Source organism: Drosophila yakuba, chromosome 2L, assembly GCF_016746365.2.
Source record: "Drosophila yakuba strain Tai18E2 chromosome 2L, Prin_Dyak_Tai18E2_2.1, whole genome shotgun sequence".
Taxonomy (NCBI): Eukaryota; Metazoa; Arthropoda; class Insecta; order Diptera; family Drosophilidae; genus Drosophila; species Drosophila yakuba.
The window spans coordinates 8,663,966-8,682,236 of NC_052527.2; the positions used below are offsets into that span (position 1 = coordinate 8,663,966).

General features: G+C 42.9%; 2 protein-coding genes across 3 annotated transcripts in view; both read left to right on the plus strand.

Moving 5' to 3' along the window:
- The window catches only part of LOC6527363 (probable G-protein coupled receptor CG31760), a 28,331-nt gene extending 20,885 nt beyond the window's left edge, over positions 1–7,446 (plus strand). Inside the window, 6 exon segments of the mRNA XM_002088419.3 lie at positions 3,488–3,597; positions 3,656–3,800; positions 3,879–4,087; positions 4,983–5,232; positions 5,293–5,477; positions 5,591–7,446. Of these exon segments, the coding sequence (XP_002088455.2) occupies positions 3,488–3,597; positions 3,656–3,800; positions 3,879–4,087; positions 4,983–5,232; positions 5,293–5,477; positions 5,591–6,293 (1,602 nt within the window). The 3' untranslated portion in view covers positions 6,294–7,446.
- LOC26535591 lies at positions 5–3,431 on the plus strand. 2 transcript variants are annotated; one of them, XM_015199157.2, is made up of 2 exons: positions 5–2,221; positions 2,496–3,431. In XM_015199157.2, exons 1-2 carry the CDS (start codon positions 934–936, stop codon positions 3,353–3,355), a joined length of 2,148 nt encoding a protein of 715 aa, XP_015054643.1. In that variant the 5' UTR covers positions 5–933; the 3' UTR covers positions 3,356–3,431. The 2 variants fall into 2 exon arrangements, with proteins under 2 accessions (XP_015054643.1, XP_015054642.1); XM_015199156.2 differs by having other exon boundaries at positions 5–2,228; positions 2,496–2,667.
- Positions 7,447–18,271: the final 10,825 nt, after the last annotated feature.

Sequence of the window (18,271 nt, forward strand, 5' to 3'; positions counted from 1 at the left end):
GGTCCTTTTGGGCCATTGGGGACAACACTCTTAACCCATTAAAGGGGGCAGAAGGTGGAGAAGGGGCCAGGAACACAACACACAAAGGCCATTTGAAAACAATGCTGCTAATGCGACAAAAGGCCCAAAGTGGTCGGCACGCGCTCATTCATAATTAACCCACATGTGCACCCGTTTTGGCCCTTATCCCACTCCCATTTCTGGCGGTAAAGGGATCTGCAAACAAGCCACCACGTAAGAGTCCCACTTATGGGTTTTTAAATGCGGCTTTTAAGCACCTACGCGTCGAAAGGGTATTGCAGATTTTCCAGACTAATTTGTGACTAAAATAGCAAAATAAAGAAGCCAGATATCTTGGCTTAAATGAGATTAAGATAAATAGTATTTATATATATTAAATAATATATTTATTAAATACTTTGCAGTATAACGCGAAAAATTCCATTTTACTCCAACCAAACCAAAATCGCGAAATATCCCTTAATTTCTTATATTCATTCCTAAATACAAATGTTTCAAGTGTATAAGGTATTTATTCTGAAATAAAACATTTTACTAGTGTATAAGGTATTTATTCTGAAGTAAAAAATGTTTCAAGTGTATAAGGTATTTATTCTGAAATAAGAAATGTTAGAAGTGTATAAGGTATACCACATTCTCCAGACAAAAACCTTTAGCTTTCTGTTCCCAGTTCACCGGCTGGCAATTATGTTGTCCACATTAGCAAACCAACAATGCTAAATCCCCCGGTGGACACATAAAACCACCTTCCATCCATAAAAAAACACACAATGGCAATACACGGCTTTAGAACAAGAAAACAAATGGGTTAAGAGGTGGAATAGAAGAAGAAGGAACTAAAAGAACAAATTTGTGTCGATTTTCTAATCAAAATGAGCACATATAAGCTACTAAAATTGTTAGTAAAGAATTATGAGTAAGAAATCGCTTAAAAGACAAGATGAGCATACAAAAGATACAGATTCTGAGGAAGAGGATGAGGATGAGAAGGATTTACAAGCAGCAATTAAGGAAATGGTCAAGACTCCTGATATTGATATAGAACCAAGTATAAGTGGACGTCTTTCTCAGAGTGAAAACAAACCAGAGTCGACTAGAAATCAAGCTGAATGTGGATCGCAAACGGGTGATGAAAAAGATACAACTTCAAGAACCAAGCTAAAAAAGTTAGATAGCGATGATAGCTGGGAAGCACTTCTCAGAAAAAGATTTGCTTGGACAAAAAACAGCAAAAGTGACACAGCTCCTGTAGAAGATAAACAAAATAAACCGAATACCAGGGAATCCCTAAAGGATTTCACGCAGAATAAAAGAAATGAAAGCAAACCTACTGCAGGCACCTCTAAGGAAAGTCTAGTACGAGCGGAGTTCTATGAGAATTCTAAAATAAAAGGTGAAGCAAACATCAAATCATACAAAAATACGTTAAGTGATGAGGGATCGGGCGAGGAATCGCCGGAGTTTCTGGACAAATTGAGAAGAATTGAGGAGGCCTCGAAGCCCAAAACTTGGAAGAGACCAACACCAATAGTCATAAAGCCAAGTCAGGATAATTCCACCAACAAAAAGAGTGAAAATGCGGTGGAAACGAAGCCCCAAACGGATACTGAGGCAGTGCATGGATATATAAATATCTTGAAGGCTCCATTCGATCGTAATTTGTATAATGCTCCAGAAGAGCCATCGCGTCAAGATAAGGATGCTGTACCCTCAGATGTACAGCCAGAAACTCCAGCAACTCAAAATGCCGATAATGCCGCAGCAGAAACTTCGCAAAAAGCTGACAAAAATACGCCTGAAAATGTAGAAAATTTGGAGGAAAAAAGAAGTATCAAATCGGATTCGCAAAGGACAGTCACAATCACAGGACGTTCGCATATAACCGCCAAGTGGGATGACCACTGCCATGTTAAGGAGCGGGAAACTGGAGTGGATAAGGCCGCCATGCGGGTGTTGATAATCGCCTGTTTTTTATGCCTCTTCTTCCTGATACTCGAAGTCATTGGAGGCGTATTATCCAATAGCCTGGCCATTGCCACGGATGCTGCCCATTTGCTAACCGATCTGGCCTCGTTTCTCATTTCCATTTCTGCACTACACTTGGCTGGCAGACCCTCCTCGGAGCGCCTGAACTTCGGATGGCATCGTGCTGAAGTCATCGGGGCCATGGTATCCGTGTTCTTCATCTGGGTAGTCACAGGTGAACGGTAATTATTCGTCCTGGTAGATGAAATGCTTTCGCAGAACCTAGATAACATATTGCCATGCCAACCTAATCATTCGGTCAGCAAAATAGTCTTTCTCAGTATTATAATATATCAATATAAATATTACAATTAGATCATTCATTATTATGCTTAGCTTAGAAACAGGCAATCTATAAGCCCGAAATGGTGGCAATTAATGTTATCTGCTTAAAATGCAAATCAGTTGTCTCCTGTCATACTGATAATTAAACCACTACTCCATCCCAGGCATCCTTGTGTACATGGCAATAATGCGATGGGTTAACGAGGACTTCGAACTGGAGGCCAAGATAATGCTGATCACATCGGCTCTGGCTATATTATTCAATGTGATAATGGCCGTTCAGCTGCAGCACGGCCACTCGCACTCTCTTCCAGGAAAGTTGAAAAGGTCAAAGGACAAGGGATCGCTGCAAGAAAGTAAGATGTTTGCTGGGTTCCAAAACACTCGGATACTATTGGGCAAGTCCGTTTCCACTCAGTATGCAGCCAAAGGACATGAGAACATCAATGTGCGAGCTGCCATCATTCACGTGGTTGGGGATCTCATCCAGAGTGTTGGCGTTTTTGTGGCCGCTCTGATCATATACTTTAGACCGGATTGGGCCTTCATGGATTCGGTGTGCACATTTCTCTTTTCGGTGCTGGTCCTTGTGGTTACGTTCAAAATCTTAAGGGACGTCCTCATGGTCCTGATGGAGGCCACCCCGGATTTCATGGACTACGAGGAGGTGAGACGGACATTTCTCTCGATTTCGGGTGTGGAGCACGTGCATAACCTGAGGATATGGGCCCTATCCATCAATAAGGTTGCTTTATCCGCTCACCTGGCCATTTCCAAGGATGCCGATCCCCAACAGATCCTCGAGGAAGCCACCACACTGATTCACAAGCGGTTCAAGTTCTTCGAGACTACCATTCAAATCGAGGAGTATTCGCCGGGTATGGAGGACTGCGGACAATGCTTAAGTCCTTCGGAAAAAAATGCAAAAAAGAAAGCTTTGGACCCGGAAAAGGGCGAAGGGAATGGGCGCAGAAAAGGATCCGATGCGGATGTGGAAAAAAATAAGAATAAATCAGATCCCTAGTAATCTTACAACTGGTTCATGTTACTTTATGTCAGTGTACTCAATATATTTAAAATTAAACTTATTTGCGAACACATATATTAAATTAATTATAAAGTGTAGTTTCTGAATACAAATATTTTATTGTTTTAGATGGTAGCTATCTTTCCCTATCTGGATACCACTTGGTGTATAGCTACTAAATGGACGCGGCATATGGGTTTTTGCATCACCTACACCTCGCTGCTTATGAAAACCTGGCGGTAGGACTATTATAAAAAAATATAAGATAGATGATGTGATTAATGCTTTCCTTTAAAGAGTGTCCCTGACTTATCGTGTCAAGTCGGCCCACAAAATAAAACTGAATGATCAGCAACTTTTGCAGTGGATGGTGCCCATCCTGTTGGTTATGCTCATCTACTTGGGCACATGGACCATTTCGGCCACGCCCACAGCAGAAGTGGTAAGTGCATTTTATAATAATTATATGTGATATTAAGGAATCTCTGTAAAATGTGTATATTTTCGCATGATTGTACAGATTTTGGACCAGAGTCAGTTGAAGTTCAAGCAGTGCTCGTACAACTGGTGGGATCACAGTCTGGCCATCGGAGAAGTGTTCTTCCTGGCCTGGGGCATCCGGGTGTGCTACAATGTGCGGAATGCGGAGAGTCTGTACAACGAGGCTCGGCTCATCTCCTACGCCATCTACAACATAGCCCTCGTCAACATCGCCATGGTGGTGTTCCAGTAAGTGCACTCCTCATAATATATATTGAGTAATCATTCTATAAAGAAGAACTGTTCCTCGGTTATGCCAACAAATGATTATTATTTAATTTCAATTTATTAATTTTATTTCGTATTTAAAGGGTGATAGTAAATGAAAAATTTAAATACCATTTGAGCTACCTATATATAAATTATTTGAATAATTTCATGTTGCTATTAAATGTGTTTAAGCGAATCTTTCGATGATACATTCTCTTAGTCAGCTTATGAATGCATTTTAAATCCTACAACTTATTCTTGCTTTAACAACTTACTATTTTCGCTTTAATATTTGCATGTTTTTACTTAGACATACGAGTGGACTCCCCACCTGAGGAAGCGCCCACTTCCTCCAAATTGAATTATAACAGTTGACACATGTTCGGTAATCCCGGATGCTGGGGAACGCATCTCGTCCATTTGGGGAAATGAAAAGCTGCCCGTCTTACGCGGCCCGGTTTTAATTAAATTCCTTTGCTTTGTGCGCGCTCGTGCTCGCGAGTAATCCTTTTTGTTGGCCCGCAAGGACTCGCATCCCCTCTCCCCTCTTCCCCTCTCCATTTATACGGGCTTCCATCCGGGTGTCGCTTTGTTTGCACAAACATTCCTGGTTCACATTCAGCCTGGTTTCAAGTTGTCTTTTGAACTGAAGTCCCCTCGATGAAGTCCTGATAATTAATGCAATTTGTTGGCATACTTCCCACGCACCTGACGCCATTTCAATTGTGTTAGGTTACTATTTTGTATCTAAACCTAATTGGCTGACTCACGAAGTAGCTAGAATATTTGAAGAATATCAAGTCATCATATATAATGTCTAGTTTACAACCCCGTTTTTCCCGATTAATTACTTACTACCGATTTTTCCTTGCAGTGTAATGCTCTTTCCGAACGCCGGACCCGATTACAAATACATGCTGGGATTTGTGCGCACCCAGCTTTCCACGACCACCACCATTGCCCTAGTATTCGGGCCGAAGATTTTGCGTGTTTTCAAGGGACAGGGCGACAAGTGGGATCAGAAGGCTAAGGTGAGGAGCATAACAGCTTCATTCTCGCTAAATGGAGTGGGTCTGGTGCCAGAGGAGTCGCCTGATCTGTACCAGGAGAATGAAGAACTCAAGGTAAGCGAACAGGGAGATGTGTTTCGTTAGGCAGCTAATGATGTGGTTTACGGAACACAGGAACAAGTCCAGAAGTTGGCCCACCAAATCGAGTTCATGAAGACTGTGCACATGCAGATGAACAACAGGCATCTGAAGCCAAAGCCGGGCGGATATTTCACCATAACTTCAACCTCGTTTCAAGCGCCATATAGCAAAAACACGGTTTCCACTGCGCAGACGCAAACTGGCAAAGATGAGAACAGGTGAGCCATATCCTTAAATGGATATCATTTAATATAAATTATTAGTATATACATAAAGCGAAGGCATACATTAATGATTGATCTGAAATAATAACATATTTTTCCTCCATTAGCACGCCAACGAAACTAAAATCGCCCAAAGGCAAAGTCTGACGAGGTCAACGAAGTGTTAAAGATTGCTCAATAGAAGTCGATGGGGGGCAGGCCACAACCACCCCGGTGGAGGATGCCATTGCGTTTAATTTCCACCTAGCGGATTTGGAGGAGGGGATGACCATCCAGAAAGGTGAGCAGCCAGCAGCGGCGGAGAAAGAGGAGGAGGCGGCCTTGATCGCACAGTTTCGCCGCCTCTTTGCGCCCATTTTGGATGACAGCTTGAATCTGTACTACCAACTCAACGATTTGGCTGACACGGAGCACGTAAGAATCCATCAAACGGTGGCCCAGATGAATGATCTGACCAGCAGCGAGGAGGAGACGATGGTTACCCAGGTGAACAGCCCAACGCCATCACCACCGGTGGAGGTGGAGCTGCTGCTGCCATTTTCCAGCGACAGTTCCACGGCCAGTAGTTCTCTGTACGCCATTCACACTCCGTCTCCGGCTCATCCCAGTGGTGTGCTCCTGGTGGCCCGCAATTTGGAGTCACCAATGCTCTCCGGCAGTGATGGCATTACAATCACCGAGCAGGTGCAGCTGCATGATCCTCCACACCATCTGCAGCTGCTCGAGGATGAGAACAACACATCCTGTTCGCTGTCATCGAATCTGACGGATAGCAAAACCCTTGATGGTCGCACGCCCATCGTGGTCTGATGGATTCTCCAATCCCGGTCTGCTTAACTTGTGATTATGTTTACACAGTCTTAGAGCTACAACAAACAGTTAGCGAAAAATAGGCCGCTTAATGTTTAATATAGTCTTAAATAATGTTTTGTGTGTATGTGTCTGTCAAAGTTGTTCAAATATTAAAGGCGTTTATGCGGAGGAACTTATATTTCAGCTTCGTGTCATTAAAATCATCTCACTGCTTAAACTATTTCAAATAAATCTTCCAATACTCATAGAAACCGAATCCGAAATTTAGAAAATATCCCACCAAATACATTTTAATAATTTCGTAGAACTTTTTAATTAATTAAAATCTCAAATGTAAGAATATAAAATATCTTACCCCACGACTACTTGGCTTTTCGAATGCGTTATCCTAACTTCTTTATTTTACCAAAACCTCCGTTCAACTTTAAGAGCTTTTCATCATCCTAAACTTTCCAGCCGCATAAACGCAGACTCCATGTGTAACGTTTTATGTTCGCTTTTTAGCCATACACCCAATCATTAACCCATCATCCGTGATCTCCATCGTTTGCGAAACCGCAGAAAAGTATCCACATTGAGCAAATTTTTCTCACTTCGTTCGGATCGATAGAAGGAAGTTGTATAGAGGACGTAGGCAGCCAGTTGGTCTGGTGGGTCTCATAGAGTCCATCGGTGCCCCTAGGGACTTGGCATTAGTAAATCTCATTTATCTCTCATGCACCTAGCGAAATGAATTGTATTTTCCTTGTTCTCGTTGCACTCATTCATAGCACAATTTTTATTTGCTTTGTAGTTACAGTTTACATGATTTTCATGGTCACAATCGTTAAGAACCTACAGATAGGCTTAGCACAGAGTCGATTTTAGTGTACAAGATGAACATATACTGATATTATAATTGAGTAAATTGAAATTTTAGCGTACTAGTTTAAGCTGGGAAAGTGTTAACAGACGCGCAATTCTTCTTCGTAAAGTTGGGCAATACGAAAAGTATGAAAAGTATTAAAAACATGAAACAAGAACACAAATATAATATAAATGAATACGAAAAATTCAACTTTTATTAAGTAAGTTAAAGTTAAATTAATATATTGTAATGGAAACAATATGGCGAAATCAAAACATAAATAATAAATGTTATACAAACGCATCAACTGTGTTTAATTCATTAGTCTAACTAAAAAAAAACTAGATTAAAAAATAGAGAGTGCTCTTGTCGAGTTCCCCGACTATAAGATACCCGTTACTCGGATGGTGGAAGTTTGTGGGCGTTGGAGTGGTCGTGGCAAAAAGAATTTTGGCAATCGAGAAAACATTACAAAACTAACAAAAAAGTGAACAAATATGAAAACATTTTTAAAAAGTGTGGGTGTGGCAGTTTTTGGCCGTTAAGGTGTGGGCGTTACGGTGGGCGTGGCAAACAGTTTTTTTTTTGTGGGGTTCGGGGGCGGGGTGTTTCAGTATTTTGATCAGAACATTCAAAATATATCTCCAAATATGTAATGGCATACCTCGTTGTGTTTGTAATTAAATTTCCAATCGAACTATGTTTTCAAAAAAAAAATTTATTTTTTTCACATTTTTTGCAATTTTTGATGATGATTTTGGATTTTTGTCGAAAATCGATTTTCTGCGTTTTTGCGATAATAAATATCAGAATTTTGATCAGAACCTTTAAAAATATATCTCCAAATATGGAATGTCATACCTCGTTGAGTTCATAATTAAATTTCCAATCAATCTGTGTTTCCAAAAAAAAAAATGTTTTGCAATTTTTTATGATTTTTGCCGAAAATCGATTTTCTGTGTTTTTACGATTTCAAATATCAGTATTTTGATCAGAACATTAAAAATATATATCGTACACGGTATCAAAACCGGCATAAAATATGTAAGCCCGATAATCTTGTTAAACGTTATTCTTAATTTAAGAAAGTTAATTTTGAATATATCAGATGTATAAAAAATATAAATTTTAACTTCTAATAGTTAAAAATAAATAAAATATAATATACAAAGTATAAAAAAATTTTTGAATACGACAAAATCCCAATGTTACTTTACATACGACAGCAACTTCTTTGCGATAGTCTGCCTTACAGCCGTGGGTTTCCTCAGCATGTCGATCCTCTTTTCGATAAGAATATTTATTTACACAGATCTAAGTGTTTTAACCCACGCACTTTAAGTGAAAGGAATGTAATAAAAAAGTTTTAAGTGATGTCTTGAAATGAAAAATGAAATGATTTTTCATAGCTTCTCGGCCTTATAGCTAAGATTAAAGTGTAGATCGCTTCTCGGCCTTATGGCTAAGATCAAAGTGTAGATCGCTTCTCGGCCTAATGGCTAAGATCATAGCTTCTCGGCCTTATGGCTAAGATCAAAGTGTAGATCGCTTCTCGGCCTTATGGCTAAGATCAAAGTGTAGATCGCTTCTCGGCCTAATGGCTAAGATCATCGCTTCTCGTCCTTATGGCTAACATCATAGCTTCTCGGCCTTTAGCTAAGATCATCGCTTCTCGGCCTTATGGCTAATATCATAGCTTCTTGGCCTTATGGCTAAGATCAAAATCTAGATCGCTTCTCGTCCTTATGGCTAAGATCATAGCTTCTCGGCCTTATGGCTAAGATCATCGCTTCTCGGCCTTATGGCTAAGATCATAGCTTCTCGGCCTTATGGCTAAGATCATCGCTTCTCGGCCTTATGGCTAAGATCATAGCTTCTCGGCCTTATGGCTAAGTCTAGATCGCTTCTCGTCCTTATGGCTAAGATCATAGCTTCTCGGCCTTATGGCTAAGATCATCGCTTCTCGGCCTTATGGCTAAGATCATAGCTTCTCGGCCTTATGGCTAAGATCTAGCTTCTCGGCCTTATGGCTAAGATCAAAGTCTAGATCGCTTCTCGTCCTTATGGCTAAGATCATAGCTTCTCGGCCTTATGGCTAAGATCATCGCTTCTCGGCCTTATGGCTAAGATCATAGCTTCTCGGCCTTATGGCTAAGATCTAGCTTCTCGGCCTTATGGCTAAGATCAAAGTCTAGATCGCTTCTTGGCCTTATGGCTAAGATCATAGCTTCTCGGCCTTATGGCTAAGATCAAAGTGTAGATCGCTTCTCGGCCTTATGGCTAAGATCAAAGTGTAGATCGCTTCTCGGCCTAATGGCTAAGATCATCGCTTCTCGGCCTTATGGCTAAGATCAAAGTCTAGATCGCTTCTCGTCCTTATGGCTAACATCATAGCTTCTCGGCCTTTAGCTAAGATCATCGCTTCTCGGCCTTATGGCTAATATCATAGCTTCTTGGCCTTATGGCTAAGATCAAAATCTAGATCGCTTCTCGTCCTTATGGCTAAGATCATAGCTTCTCGGCCTTATGGCTAAGATCATCGCTTCTCGGCCTTATGGCTAAGATCATAGCTTCTCGGCCTTATGGCTAAGATCATCGCTTCTCGGCCTTATGGCTAAGATCATAGCTTCTCGGCCTTATGGCTAAGTCTAGATCGCTTCTCGTCCTTATGGCTAAGATCATAGCTTCTCGGCCTTATGGCTAAGATCATCGCTTCTCGGCCTTATGGCTAAGATCATAGCTTCTCGGCCTTATGGCTAAGATCTAGCTTCTCGGCCTTATGGCTAAGATCAAAGTCTAGATCGCTTCTCGGCCTTATGGCTAAGATCAAAGTCTAGATCGCTTCTTGGCCTTATGGCTAAGATCATAGCTTCTCGGCCTTATGGCTAAGATCAAAGTGTAGATCGCTTCTCGGCCTTATGGCTAAGATCAAAGTCTAGATCGCTTCTTGGCCTTATGGCTAAGATCATAGCTTCTCGGCCTTATGGCTAAGATCATCGCTTCTCGGCCGTATGGCTAAGATCTAGCTTCTCGGCCTTATGGCTAAGATCAAAGTCTAGATCGCTTCTCGTCCTTATGGCTAAGATCATAGCTTCTCGGCCTTATGGCTAAGATCAAAGTCTAGATTGCTTCTTGGCCTTATGGCTAAGATCATAGCTTCTCGGCCTTATGGCTAAGATCATCGCTTCTCGGCCGTATGGCTAAGATCTAGCTTCTCGGCCTTATGGCTAAGATCAAAGTCTAGATCGCTTCTCGTCCTTATGGCTAAGATCATAGCTTCTCGCCCTTATGGCTAAGATCAAAGTGTAGATCGCTTCTCGGCCTTATGGCTAAGATCAAAGTCTAAATCGCTTCTTGGCCTTATGGCTAAATCATAGCTTCTCGGCCTTATGGCTAAGATCAAAGTGTAGATCGCTTCTCGGCCTTATGGCTAAGATCAAAGTCTAGATCGCTTCTTGGCCTTATGGCTAATATCATAGCTTCTCGGCCTTATGGCTAAGATCAAAGTGTAGATCGCTTCTCGTCCTTATGGCTAAGATCATAGCTTCTCGGCCTTATGGCTAAGATTAAAGTGTAGATCGCTTCTCGGCCTTATGGCTAAGATCAAAGTCTAGATCGCTTCTTGGCCTTATGGCTAAGATCATAGCTTCTCGGCCTTATGGCTAAGATCAAAGTGTAGATCGCTTCTCGGCCTTATGGCTAAGATCAAAGTCTAGATCGCTTCTTGGCCTTATGGCTAAGATCATAGCTTCTCGGCCTTATGGCTAAGATCATCGCTTCTCGGCCGTATGGCTAAGATCTAGCTTCTCGGCCTTATGGCTAAGATCAAAGTCTAGATCGCTTCTCGTCCTTATGGCTAAGATCATAGCTTCTCGGCCTTATGGCTAAGATCAAAGTCTAGATTGCTTCTTGGCCTTATGGCTAAGATCATAGCTTCTCGGCCTTATGGCTAAGATCATCGCTTCTCGGCCGTATGGCTAAGATCTAGCTTCTCGGCCTTATGGCTAAGATCAAAGTCTAGATCGCTTCTCGTCCTTATGGCTAAGATCATAGCTTCTCGCCCTTATGGCTAAGATCAAAGTGTAGATCGCTTCTCGGCCTTATGGCTAAGATCAAAGTCTAAATCGCTTCTTGGCCTTATGGCTAAGATCATAGCTTCTCGGCCTTATGGCTAAGATCAAAGTGTAGATCGCTTCTCGGCCTTATGGCTAAGATCAAAGTCTAGATCGCTTCTTGGCCTTATGGATAATATCATAGCTTCTCGGCCTTATGGCTAAGATCAAAGTGTAGATCGCTTCTCGGCCTTATGGCTAAGATCAAAGTCTAGATCGCTTCTTGGCCTTATGGCTAAGATCATAGCTTCTCGGCCTTATGGCTAAGATCATAGCTTCTCGGCCTTATGGCTAAGATCAAAGTCTAGATCGCTTCTCGTCCTTATGGCTAAGATCATAGCTTCTCGGCCTTATGGCTAAGATCAAAGTCTAGATTGCTTCTTGGCCTTATGGCTAAGATCATAGCTTCTCGGCCTTATGGCTAAGATCATCGCTTCTCGGCCGTATGGCTAAGATCTAGCTTCTCGGCCTTATGGCTAAGATCAAAGTCTAGATCGCTTCTCGTCCTTATGGCTAAGATCACAGCTGCTCGGCCTTATGGCTAAGATCAAAGTGTAGATCGCTTCTCGGCCTTATGGCTAAGATCAAAGTCCAGATCGTTTCTTGGCCTTATGGCTAAGATCATAGCTTCTCGGCCTTATGGCTAAGATCAAAGTGTAGATCGCTTCTCGGCCTTATGGCTAAGATCAAAGTCTAGATCGCTTCTCGTCCTTATGGCTAAGATCATAGCTTCTCGGCCTTATGGCTAAGATCAAAGTCTAGATTGCTTCTTGGCCTTATGGCTAAGATCATAGCTTCTCGGCCTTATGGCTAAGATCATCGCTTCTCGGCCGTATGGCTAAGATCTAGCTTCTCGGCCTTATGGCTAAGATCAAAGTCTAGATCGCTTCTCGGCCGTATGGCTAAGATCTAGCTTCTCGGCCTTATGGCTAAGATCAAAGTCTAGATCGCTTCTCGTCCTTATGGCTAAGATCATGGCTTCTCGGCCTTATGGCTAAGATCAAAGTCTAGATTGCTTCTTGGCCTTATGGCTAAGATCATAGCTTCTCGGCCTTATGGCTAAGATCATAGCTTCTCGGCCTTATGGCTAAGATCAAAGTGTAGATCGCTTCTCGGCCTTATGGCTAAGATCAAAGTCTAGATCGCTTCTTGGCCTTATGGCTAATATCATAGCTTCTCGGCCTTATGGCTAAGATCAAAGTGTAGATCGCTTCTCGGCCTTATGGCTAAGATCAAAGTCTAGATCGCTTCTTGGCCTTATGGCTAAGATCATAGATTCTCGGCCTTATGGCTAAGATCATAGCTTCTCGGCCTTATGGCTAAGATCAAAGTCTAGATCGCTTCTCGTCCTTATGGCTAAGATCATAGCTTCTCGGCCTTATGGCTAAGATCATAGCTTCTCGGCCTTATGGCTAAGATCAAAGTCTAGATCGCTTCTCGTCCTTATGGCTAAGATCATAGCTTCTCGGCTTTATGGCTAAGATCAAAGTGTAGATCGCTTCTTGGCCTTATGGCTAAGATCAAAGTCTAGATCGCTTCTTGGCCTTATGGCTAAGATCATAGCTTCTCGGCCTTATGGCTAAGATCAAAGTGTAGATCGCTTCTCGGCCTTATGGCTAAGATCAAAGTCTAGATCGCTTCTTGGCCTTATGGCTAAGATCATAGCTTCTCGGCCTTATGGCTAAGATCATCGCTTCTCGGCCGTATGGCTAAGATCTAGCTTCTCGGCCTTATGGCTAAGATCAAAGTCTAGATCGCTTCTCGTCCTTATGGCTAAGATCATAGCTTCTCGGCCTTATGGCTAAGATCAAAGTCTAGATTGCTTCTTGGCCTTATGGCTAAGATCATAGCTTCTCGGCCTTATGGCTAAGATCATCGCTTCTCGGCCGTATGGCTAAGATCTAGCTTCTCGGCCTTATGGCTAAGATCAAAGTCTAGATCGCTTCTCGTCCTTATGGCTAAGATCATAGCTTCTCGCCCTTATGGCTAAGATCAAAGTGTAGATCGCTTCTCGGCCTTATGGCTAAGATCAAAGTCTAAATCGCTTCTTGGCCTTATGGCTAAGATCATAGCTTCTCGGCCTTATGGCTAAGATCAAAGTGTAGATCGCTTCTCGGCCTTATGGCTAAGATCAAAGTCTAGATCGCTTCTTGGCCTTATGGCTAATATCATAGCTTCTCGGCCTTATGGCTAAGATCAAAGTGTAGATCGCTTCTCGGCCTTATGGCTAAGATCAAAGTCTAGATCGCTTCTTGGCCTTATGGCTAAGATCATAGCTTCTCGGCCTTATGGCTAAGATCATAGCTTCTCGGCCTTATGGCTAAGATCAAAGTCTAGATCGCTTCTCGTCCTTATGGCTAAGATCATAGCTTCTCGGCCTTATGGCTAAGATCAAAGTCTAGATCGCTTCTCGTCCTTATGGCTAAGATCATCGCTTCTCGGCCGTATGGCTAAGATCTAGCTTCTCGGCCTTATGGCTAAGATCAAAGTCTAGATCGCTTCTCGTCCTTATGGCTAAGATCACAGCTGCTCGGCCTTATGGCTAAGATCAAAGTGTAGATCGCTTCTCGGCCTTATGGCTAAGATCAAAGTCTAGATCGCTTCTTGGCCTTATGGCTAATATCATAGCTTCTCGGCCTTATGGCTAAGATCAAAGTGTAGATCGCTTCTCGGCCTTATGGCTAAGATCAAAGTCTAGATCGCTTCTTGGCCTTATGGCTAAGATCATAGCTTCTCGGCCTTATGGCTAAGATCATAGCTTCTCGGCCTTATGGCTAAGATCAAAGTCTAGATCGCTTCTCGTCCTTATGGCTAAGATCATAGCTTCTCGGCCTTATGGCTAAGATCAAAGTCTAGATTGCTTCTTGGCCTTATGGCTAAGATCATAGCTTCTCGGCCTTATGGCTAAGATCATCGCTTCTCGGCCGTATGGCTAAGATCTAGCTTCTCGGCCTTATGGCTAAGATCAAAGTCTAGATCGCTTCTCGTCCTTATGGCTAAGATCACAGCTGCTCGGCCTTATGGCTAAGATCAAAGTGTAGATCGCTTCTCGGCCTTATGGCTAAGATCAAAGTCTAGATCGCTTCTTGGCCTTATGGCTAATATCATAGCTTCTCGGCCTTATGGCTAAGATCAAAGTGTAGATCGCTTCTCGGCCTTATGGCTAAGATCAAAGTCTAGATCGCTTCTCGTCCTTATGGCTAAGATCATAGCTTCTCGGCCTTATGGCTAAGATCAAAGTCTAGATCGCTTCTCGTCCTTATGGCTAAGATCATAGCTTCTCGGCCTTATGGCTAAGATCATAGCTTCTCGGCCTTATGGCTAAGATCAAAGTCTAGATCGCTTCTCGTCCTTATGGCTAAGATCATAGCTTCTCGGCTTTATGGCTAAGATCAAAGTGTAGATCGCTTCTTGGCCTTATGGCTAAGATCAAAGTCTAGATCGCTTCTTGGCCTTATGGCTAAGATCATAGCTTCTCGGCCTTATGGCTAAGATCAAAGTGTAGATCGCTTCTCGGCCTTATGGCTAAGATCAAAGTCTAGATCGCTTCTTGGCCTTATGGCTAAGATCATAGCTTCTCGGCCTTATGGCTAAGATCATCGCTTCTCGGCCGTATGGCTAAGATCTAGCTTCTCGGCCTTATGGCTAAGATCAAAGTCTAGATCGCTTCTCGTCCTTATGGCTAAGATCATAGCTTCTCGGCCTTATGGCTAAGATCAAAGTCTAGATTGCTTCTTGGCCTTATGGCTAAGATCATAGCTTCTCGGCCTTATGGCTAAGATCATCGCTTCTCGGCCGTATGGCTAAGATCTAGCTTCTCGGCCTTATGGCTAAGATCAAAGTCTAGATCGCTTCTCGTCCTTATGGCTAAGATCATAGCTTCTCGCCCTTATGGCTAAGATCAAAGTGTAGATCGCTTCTCGGCCTTATGGCTAAGATCAAAGTCTAAATCGCTTCTTGGCCTTATGGCTAAGATCATAGCTTCTCGGCCTTATGGCTAAGATCAAAGTGTAGATCGCTTCTCGGCCTTATGGCTAAGATCAAAGTCTAGATCGCTTCTTGGCCTTATGGCTAATATCATAGCTTCTCGGCCTTATGGCTAAGATCAAAGTGTAGATCGCTTCTCGGCCTTATGGCTAAGATCAAAGTCTAGATCGCTTCTTGGCCTTATGGCTAAGATCATAGCTTCTCGGCCTTATGGCTAAGATCATAGCTTCTCGGCCTTATGGCTAAGATCAAAGTCTAGATCGCTTCTCGTCCTTATGGCTAAGATCATAGCTTCTCGGCCTTATGGCTAAGATCAAAGTCTAGATCGCTTCTCGTCCTTATGGCTAAGATCATCGCTTCTCGGCCGTATGGCTAAGATCTAGCTTCTCGGCCTTATGGCTAAGATCAAAGTCTAGATCGCTTCTCGTCCTTATGGCTAAGATCACAGCTGCTCGGCCTTATGGCTAAGATCAAAGTGTAGATCGCTTCTCGGCCTTATGGCTAAGATCAAAGTCTAGATCGTTTCTTGGCCTTATGGCTAAGATCATAGCTTCTCGGCCTTATGGCTAAGATCAAAGTGTAGATCGCTTCTCGGCCTTATGGCTAAGATCAAAGTCTAGATCGCTTCTCGTCCTTATGGCTAAGATCATAGCTTCTCGGCCTTATGGCTAAGATCAAAGTCTAGATTGCTTCTTGGCCTTATGGCTAAGATCATAGCTTCTCGGCCTTATGGCTAAGATCATCGCTTCTCGGCCGTATGGCTAAGATCTAGCTTCTCGGCCTTATGGCTAAGATCAAAGTCTAGATCGCTTCTCGGCCGTATGGCTAAGATCTAGCTTCTCGGCCTTATGGCTAAGATCAAAGTCTAGATCGCTTCTCGTCCTTATGGCTAAGATCATGGCTTCTCGGCCTTATGGCTAAGATCAAAGTCTAGATTGCTTCTTGGCCTTATGGCTAAGATCATAGCTTCTCGGCCTTATGGCTAAGATCATAGCTTCTCGGCCTTATGGCTAAGATCAAAGTGTAGATCGCTTCTCGGCCTTATGGCTAAGATCAAAGTCTAGATCGCTTCTTGGCCTTATGGCTAATATCATAGCTTCTCGGCCTTATGGCTAAGATCAAAGTGTAGATCGCTTCTCGGCCTTATGGCTAAGATCAAAGTCTAGATCGCTTCTTGGCCTTATGGCTAAGATCATAGATTCTCGGCCTTATGGCTAAGATCATAGCTTCTCGGCCTTATGGCTAAGATCAAAGTCTAGATCGCTTCTCGTCCTTATGGCTAAGATCATAGCTTCTCGGCCTTATGGCTAAGATCATAGCTTCTCGGCCTTATGGCTAAGATCAAAGTCTAGATCGCTTCTCGTCCTTATGGCTAAGATCATAGCTTCTCGGCTTTATGGCTAAGATCAAAGTGTAGATCGCTTCTTGGCCTTATGGCTAAGATCAAAGTCTAGATCGCTTCTTGGCCTTATGGCTAAGATCATAGCTTCTCGGCCTTATGGCTAAGATCAAAGTGTAGATCGCTTCTCGGCCTTATGGCTAAGATCAAAGTCTAGATCGCTTCTCGTCCTTATGGCTAAGATCATAGCTTCTCGGCCTTATGGCTAAGATCATCGCTTCTCGGCCTTATGGCTAAGATCAAAGTCTAGATCGCTTCTCGGCCTTATGGCTAAGATCATAGCTTCTCGGTCTTATGGCTAAGATCATCGCTTCTCGGCCTTATGGCTAAGATCATAGCTTCTCGGCCTAATGGCTAAGATCATCGCTTCTCGGCCTTATGGCTAAGATCAAAGTCTAGATTGCTTCTTGGCCTTATGGCTAAGATCATAGCTTCTCGGCCTTATGGCTAAGATCATAGCTTCTCGGCTTTATGGCTAAGATCAAAGTGTAGATCGCTTCTTGGCCTTATGGCTAAGATCAAAGTCTAGATCGCTTCTTGGCCTTATGGCTAAGATCATAGCTTCTCGGCCTTATGGCTAAGATCATCGCTTCTCGGCCTTATGGCTAAGATCATAGCTTCTCGGCCTAATGGCTAAGATCATCGCTTCTCGGCCTTATGGCTAAGATCATCGCTTCTCGGCCTTATGGCTAAGATCAAAGTCTAGATCGCTTCTCGGCCTTATGGCTAAGATCATAGCTTCTCGGCCTTATGGCTAAGATCAAAGTCTAGATCGCTTCTTGGCCTTATGGCTAAGATCATAGCTTCTCGGCCTTATGGCTAAGATCATCACCTCTCGGCCTTATGTCTAAGATCATAGCTTCTCGGCCTTATGGCTAAGATCAAAGTGTAGATCGCTTCTCGGCCTTATGGCTAAGATCAAAGTCTAGATTGCTTCTTGGCCTTATGGCTAAGATCATAGCTTCTCGGCCTTATGGCTAAGATCTAGCTTCTCGGCCTTATGGCTAAGATCAAAGTCTAGATCGCTTCTCGTCCTTATGGCTAAGATCATAGCTTCTCGGCCTTATGGCTTAGATCAATGTCTAGATCGCTTCTTGGCCTTATGGCTAAGATCATAGCTTCTCGGCCTTATGGCTAAGATCAAAGTGTAGATCGCTTCTCGGACTTATGGCTAAGATCATCGCTTCTGTCATTAATTGTTTAAATTTTAATTTGAAGAAATTGCTCGCTATCGGTCAGCTTGAACCTTTATCATTCCTTCGACCGGTAGCGAGAATTGAACTTGTGCTGTCCAACTAAGATTAAGTCATTAGTTGTTTAAGAATACACTGATATGCCGCGGGGGATGAAGCATCTCAAAGCCCATGTGGCCGCGAGCCACCTCGAGACCACCATAGACGCCCACGGGATGCTCGTGGAGGCCCCCGCCCCCTCCCCGAGGCAACAGTCCTCTAACTGCGAGAGTGCGGGGTGCAAATTAAACCAAAACAAGTTGGGAATAATTTGTAAACGTAATGGATATAATTAACCAAAATCTTCATCAAAAATTGGAAAAAATGTGAAAAAAATATAATTTTTTTTTGAAAACACATTTTGATAGGAAATTTAATTACGAGCTCAACGAGGTATG